Raw genomic sequence first — 7,909 nt, 5'->3', positions numbered from 1 at the left:
CACTGGTACAAACCCTCGGCCCTAAGGGTGGACTGTTCCCTCCTCATCGTGGTGGCCGCCGGGATGATGAAGATGGCCACAGGAGATGATTCCCCCCTCAGGCAGGGTACCGGAAGGGGTCTAGATTGGTTTTCGGTGGCTACGGAGCCCTCCGGCGGCGGAACTTCTGATCTAGGTTAACCCCAAAGGGTTTCGGAATATTTGGGAATTTATAGTGCAAAGAGGGGGTGCGGGAGGCCACCGAGGTGGGCACAACCCACCTGGGCGCACTAGGGGGGCCTGGCGCGCCCTGGTGGGTTGTGCCCCCTTGGGGCACCCCCCCAGGTGCTACTCTAGCCCATCGGGAGTCTTCTGGCCCATTAAAATCCACAAAAAGTTTCGCGGTGTTTGGACACCGTTTGATATTGATTTTCTGTGATGTAAAAAACATGCAAAAAAACAGCAACTGGCACTTGGCACTATGTCAATAGGTTAGTCCCAAAAATGATATAAAATGACTATAAAATGATTATAAAACATCTAAGAATGATAAAATAACAGCATGAATACTTCATAAAGTATAGATACGTTGGAGACGTATCACACATCAAACAATTTTAGATTCATAATACCCAATCCAACACAAATAACTTCAAAGAGTGCCCCAAGATTTCTACCAGAGAAACAAGGACGAAAACGTGCATCAACCCCTATGCATAGATTACCTCAATGCCACCTCGGGAATCCGCGAGTTGAGTGTTAAAACATACATCAAGTGCTCTCAAATCCATAAAAGCATTCAATCCAATAATAATGAAATCTCAAAGGGAAAACTTAATTCATCACAACAATATAGAGAGGGAGAAACACCATATGATCCAACTATATTAATAAAGCTCGCGATACATCAAGACCGTGCCAAATCAAGAACGAGAGAGAGAGAGAGAGAGAGAGAGAGAGATCAGACACATAGCTACTAGTAAAAATCCTCAGTCCTGAGGGTGGACTACTTCCTCCTCATCATGGTGGCCGTCGGGATGATGAAGATGGCCTCCGGTGATGATTTTCTCTCCGGCAGGGTGCCGGAACAGGGTCTAGATTGGTTTTTCTTGGCTACAGAGGCTTGCGGCAGCGGAACTTCTCATCTAGGGTTATTTCTAGGGGTTTCTGTATTGATAGAATTTTTTTGCATCGGTCTCACGCTGAGATAGGCCTCGAGGGGCCCACTACCCACCAGGGCACGCTAGAGGTGGGTGGCGCGCCCTGGTGCCTAGTGGGCGGCAGCCCCCCCTCCAGTGGTTCTTTGCTCCAATATTCTTCATTTGTTACATAAAAAATCTCCAAAAAGTTTTGTCCAATTCCAAGAACTTTTATTTCTGCACAAAAAACAACACCACGGTAGTTCTGCTAAAACTAGCGTCTCTCCGGGTTAGTTCCATTCGAATCATACCAAAACCATATAAAATTGTTGTAAACATGGCATGAATACTTTCATAAATTATAAATACGTTGGAGATGTATTAGTTGTACCTTCGTGGATGACGGTAAGATCTTCGTCGTTAGCAATTAGATGAGTGGTGGGCGGGTTAACAAACTCGACTCCCACGGGGAGCTCCTCGATCTGATCTGACACCGAGATTAGGAACTCCGGTTTCACGATTTCCTTGATCCGATCTAATATCACAAGCAAGAAGAATTTCCCACACTCCTCCTTGGCTTCATCTGAAATGGAACCATGGGAAGCGACTTCAGTATCCAATTCGACATCAATCCCAGAACAAAGTTCACGCCCTCCTCCAAAGCTTGATCCGAAATCCCACATTGGGAGAGTGGCTTTGGGATCCAATTTGACATTGATCCCGTTAAAGGTTTATCGCGCCCATCCTCGGCCTGATCTAAAATTGGGTCTGAAGAGAGCGACTGGTGCTGCTCCTCAGACTGGCACAAAACCAAGCCTGGGAAGGTTAGCTCTCCGCAGAGTCCATTGTGTAACTCCATACTTCCAAACCTGACTGTCTGGCCCGGAGGAAAGGATTTGACCTGGACGAGGAGGCCAGTTGAGTTGGCAACGAGTGTCACGCCACCAAGGATGAACATCTGGTTCGACACTAAGATTGTGTTGGTGCTGACCTGAGTGTTGATCATGAGTCCCATCGAACCGTGACGATCGCCGAGCAGGACCTGCATGGGACACCACAAACGGAGCTAAATATGGCATATCTCCTGGCAGGGCATCCTAAGCTAGGCATCTTGGGAAGATGTTACCAGAGACAAATGATTTACCTAGGTTATGGCTCTTCGAATAGATAAAAAAAACCACACCATGCTTGTGTTTTATTGCCTTGGATTGTGTATAAAGTATAGGTAAATTTATGTCTACTAGCTTGTCCCATCGGTTTATATAGGATATAGGGGGGCCTAGGGTACAAAATCCTAGTCGGCTACATACGACAAGGTCGATTCCTCCACGGATCCAACATCTTGTCATGTGCGCCATGTCTTCTGAATCTTCCTTGTATATGTCATGGGCTGCCCGAAGTAGCCCATGACAAAATCGACAAGGGTCCTCAGCCCGGCCCACCAAGCCAGGTGTCAACGTGGTGAGAGGCCCCTTAGCTAGGACACAGGCAAATAATATGTCTCTTAGCTCATGATACCAAAATAAAAAACCCCTGGGGCATCTATCTAAAAATAGCAATAACCTATTGGCAAGCACTTATATAGATTATGGGGGTATTAAAGGTAAAATTTATTATTTGCATATCACAATTCAGAAGACTTAAAAAAGAAAGAAACCCAAATGGGTGGTTCTACCAACCCCGATTCTGTTCAGAGTCACGCCCTCTATATATATATATGTCTAAAATTTCCCACTAGGTTTTCCCACTACACCGCGCCGCCTCACGACATCGTCTTCGACCTCAGCATACCAAGTATCAAGGACAATCTTCTCAGGTTGAGATCTTAGCACCCATATTTTGGTATATTCCTAGTTTCAGTAGAATAACATGTCTTCTGGTTAATACATGAGTTGTGATTTCAGATCAAAAGGAAGGTTTTTGGGTGTTGATGTATTAGATCTAAGCTATTCGAGTGAAAGGTCTGGGATTTCATGGATCTAAACAAAACTATGTCACAAGTTGAAGGCGATGATGCGCCTTTCATACAGGTAGAACGTAAGGTGGAACAAACCACGGATCTTCCCGTGGATGATAGTGTGGGCATAGAAGAGGGGAAATCCATTAAGGGCAGGAACGGATTGGGTGAGTCCGTATGTTTGATTGATCGCGTACAGATTCTAGGAAACACCAAAGTACTAGATGTGGAGGGGGGAGGGGAGAGTGGAAATGGTATCTCATTAGAGGATATGAATGATCAAAATCATCTTCAACCTGCACCGGTTAGGAAAGATGAGGAGGAAAGTTCGTTGTTAAAGATCTCAAGCCATTCGCTGATGTTTTACAACGCCCATAGTGATGAGGACTCTGGTACTGAGGAAGAGCAGGATAATTTCATGAACGAACTTGAACGATTCCACAAGGATAATTCAATGGAATTCAGGCCCCCAAAGTTCTATGGTGAAGGGTTGAATTACCTTAAGTAAGTACTACATAATTTTGATTTTCTTAATGATACAAGGTTCTATGAGCATATTGAACCTACTAACTTGATATTGACTATATTTGTGTAGGTTGTGGAAAAAGGTGAAGAAATTGGGTGGGTATAAACAGGTGATCATTCTCTGATGTTTACATCCCTCTATATAACATGAGTTATGAATTTGATTCCCTTTCACCCTATGTATTTATATCTAGATATGTTTTTGTACATTAGCACATCTCAATTGGACACATCTTATATCCCAAGCAACTGAATATATCCTATAAACAACGAACCACCATTTTGGTGACATTCTGTCCCTTTTCATTTTCATAATTATGCAAAACAACCAACAAATATAGATTTGTTCATTATTATTATTTTTGTGTTGTATGTTAATTAGTCCAACTACCATATTTGTGACCATTGTTAAACTATCATAACATCGTTTGGGTTTCTACAAGTATTTTACTTATTTGAAAGGAATCAAATTCTACCAAAAAAAGGTAAAGAGAGGTAAATTCATACTCACATGTACCGTAATGATATTATAACTCTTTTTATCTATAATCTTTTTCATGTATGGTTCATTTTTTGGACCAAGTTCTGTATCTTGCCATAAATAAAATATTCATTCATTATTTAATGGACCTCCTTGGAATTTTTTTTATATTTTAGTAAAATGATTGAGATTGTGGTAAGACCCTACTCTTGATGCTAACAATCGGTGGGGAAACCATAATAACTTACAAGTTGTTGAAAAAACTAAGTTAACATTGAATTTTGTACCCAAATTGTTCTTCAAGAGAATTCCAAATTAAGAAGATGGAAAAGATAGCTAACCAAAATATTTCCATCAACATTTTACACCCATACATAGATTAGCGCACCACTCGCAAATTGGGTTTCTTTTAGAAAAATGATGACATGCTCACTTTCCCTCAGAAAGGGATACAAGTTAGTACTCTTCAACCCACCAAATTAAATGTGATATACAATACATTTTTGTATGTATTAGACAATGTGATTCTCTATATTTAATTATAATACTTTTTTGCAATATTTATCCAATGTCCATCACATGCTTAATTACTAACCATTTGCACCAACAGGTAACATTAAGCAGAAAGTGGCGCCAAGTGGGAGAGTCTTTTAAACCACCAAAGTACGAATTCCACTTCTCCTCGAAGAATTTTGATGGAATTTTCATTTATGAACCTCGTATTAAATTGTTCAATGACATGAACTTGACTAAATTGGCATATGATCTTATTTTCCTTCTTGGTTTTATGTCTTTTGACAATCATCTTTTTGCAGGACATGCACAAATGTTTCATGGTCCTTTCATAACTTCTACAAGAAGGTGCTTCTTATATTCCGCCCGCCCTTCTATATATTTTTTTAGTTGTGGTCTTCTTGTGGTTCATTCCTGCAATGGTTGATGACCTGATGGGTCCCAAGCTAATCAGAGGAATACAAAACTTAGTTAAAATATTCTATATGTCTTGTAAAATGAGCCTTTACCAACTAAAATAAATTCAACTTTTCTTAAGTTTCACAAAGTTGTCAATATGGCTTTATGGCTTGTAGTCTAGTCTTTACAACCAATATAATGAAATTAGCATAATTTTATGCTAAATAATTTAGATATATACTCCCTCCATAAACTAATATAAGAGTGTTTAGATTACTACTTTAGTGATCTAAATGGTCTTATATTAGATTATAGAGGGAGTATGTGGTAGTAATATGTGGACTGGATCATGAGCATCCTATAAAAGGAAGTGGTGTCTCATGGTTAGGTAAATTGAAGTAGAATATATTTTTAATTATATTATGAGAGCATCAAGAATAGTTGACTATTCTTTTAATTGACCTCCATTTGAGATACATTTATTGTTCCCCTGTAGGTACTCCTTAAATATGAGATGGAAAACAATGACACATGTAGGTTCAAGGTCATTCCATCTACCTCGACAAAGCAAAATGCTTCGGGAACAGAGGTGCGGCATTACAAGCATAACATATGCTATTACATAAGGAAATAAAGTAAATATGACTCAGTTGGTAGATAATTTAACAAAAAATGATTCAAATTAATTGAAAATTAAGTTTGCATTTGAAATCATGAAATATATTGAACATAGTGTTGATAGGATGATAATGTATACATCTTAAATACAAAAGACATGCACTTTTAAATGTGGCACCAAGATCCTGAATGCAAACTATAAATTTATTTTACAGATGAGTGTGAAAAGTGTGCTTGGAAGAGTTCAAAGGGAGTCTGCAACTCTTGCAATGCAAAGATGTCATTCTCAGATATCGCCACGAAATGGTGAGTTTCTAATTTAAAGGGGATACTTTACTTGGAGAAAGATGAAACTCCTAAAGGATTGGTATCTTTTCTTGAATTTATTGATTACCCTCATTTATGTTATTATATATTTTCAATTGGAATTTTGTAGTTTCACTGAAGAGGAAAACGGTGTCAACCATCGAAGATGATAAAGACTTACAACACAGAGTTGATAATATACAGTAAAGCTCTTCTTTTAAATATCTCCATAAACCATTGAAAATAACATTTTCACATTTATGTTTTCATTACTAGCCTTGTTTATTTACAAGTAAGTTCCATTTATGCACTTTTTAGTCACATGAAAAGTTAGCTTTTTTGCTACATTCCTCTTCACATCATTTCATTACTTGATAAATACTCAAGAAAAGAATAAGAATACATGTAAATGATAATAATAATAATAATAATAATAATAATTTTAGCTATCTATCTCTATTAATGTAGGAATACTATTAAAAATAAACATATTCAACTATAATTTCAAGAAATCATAACTTCTCTGAACACAAAGTTTTTTATACCATTTTTCTAGTGTATATTAGATTAAAATATATCATTTCTTTATAAGTGAAAAGTTGTTTTGGTACATATTTTCTAGTGTACCTTATGAAATTTTAGTATTTTTGTTTCTCATAATTTATTATGAATTAGTTATTATTCCAACCTACTGAATAAATAGAAAAGTGGGTCATCAAAAATACGGCATACACCCTCGCTGAAGCATGGCATACCAAAAAGTCAGACGGAAAACACATAGAACTATTCCACCAATAGGATTAGTTTTTGAATAATCTCATATTCTTTCTCTCTCTTTATTCTTTCATTTTATGTGGATGCGGTTGGCTAAAAATGATTGCTATTTGCAGAAGTAACTCAACAATCATCGATATGGGATCTCGAGCTGATTGGGTGAAGATAAATGTTCTTATATCTGTAAGCACCACATGTTAAGCTATAGTTCTCATTCTGTGCTCTCAATTATGCCAATGAATTTCTTACATTATCTGAAACCATTTCTAGATCTCAGATAGATACTAGAAGTTGTGGATGTTTAGGTGGCATAAGTTGAGCAAAAAATATTGGAAGTGTGTATTGTATGGGCATTTTGTAACATAATAACTATATTTTGTTGCAGAAATATCAGTATCAAGTATATGCATTAGTTCCTGGCCTTCTACGTGAAGAGGTATAGAAATTAAATAAATGCACAATAGGGGTGTAGTTATGCATTGGTGGCTTAATTACTCATCAATTATTCATTTTCCATACATTTTTCTCATGCTTGTTGTAAAATATGGAGTAGTATAGTGAGTTTGCTTATAGACATTTATTAATTCATGTTTTTTTGTAGCTTCAAGTTCTTTCAGATCCCATTGGTCGTTTAATCATTACTGGAGAGCCTACACAACTAGACAATCCATGGGGCGTTACTCGCTTCCAGAAGGTATGTCAAACACTTGAACTGCATCATGATGGTCCTACCATTTTATATTAGATTAGCTAAATGTCTTTCCCCTTTTATAGGTAATTCACTTGCCCTCTCGCATCGACCCCAACACAACCTTGGCAAATCTTGGCCAGTATGGGCGTTTATATGTTTGTGGCGCATTTGAGAAGTCATCATCGTAATTCTCTAAAAGATAAAACCGCCATGGTACAGGTACATCCTAATTTCTTTTAAACATAATGCAAATATCATATAAAAGTGTCCATTGTTCTCTTTTAAGCTATCATTTTGGAGCATTTAGAACTCTCTATTATTTTTAGTCTCAGCTAACACTATAAAATCTTGTGTTGGATCCATAGTAAAGAAAAATAGTGACTTCATATGTGAGGGTAACGGTAAACTGATGGCCTAACTTCCAGCTCAACTTGTTAGACGCAGGCAATTTTTTTAAATAAATTTCTAGGTTCTTGGTTCCAATTCAACTTCGTCAATTATGGTGAATTAAAGCCACCCCCTCTACC

General features: G+C 37.9%; 1 protein-coding gene across 1 annotated transcript; it reads left to right on the top strand.

Annotated features, from left to right (window-relative positions):
- The first annotated feature begins 3,346 nt into the window (after positions 1-3,346).
- On the top strand, positions 3,347-7,570 carry LOC123171231 (AT-rich interactive domain-containing protein 6-like). Its single transcript, XM_044588825.1, has 10 exons — positions 3,347-3,579; positions 3,671-3,710; positions 4,692-4,744; positions 4,897-4,942; positions 5,531-5,582; positions 6,048-6,120; positions 6,808-6,874; positions 7,077-7,127; positions 7,293-7,385; positions 7,466-7,570. The coding sequence occupies exons 1-10, from the start codon at positions 3,347-3,349 to the stop codon at positions 7,568-7,570; spliced, it is 813 nt and encodes a 270-aa protein (XP_044444760.1).
- Positions 7,571-7,909: the final 339 nt, after the last annotated feature.

Source organism: Triticum aestivum, chromosome 7D (assembly GCF_018294505.1).
Source record: "Triticum aestivum cultivar Chinese Spring chromosome 7D, IWGSC CS RefSeq v2.1, whole genome shotgun sequence".
NCBI lineage: Eukaryota > Viridiplantae > Streptophyta > Magnoliopsida > Poales > Poaceae > Triticum > Triticum aestivum.
The sequence above is the reverse complement of the archived record's forward strand: the minus strand, read 5'-3'. Positions and strand labels throughout refer to the sequence as shown.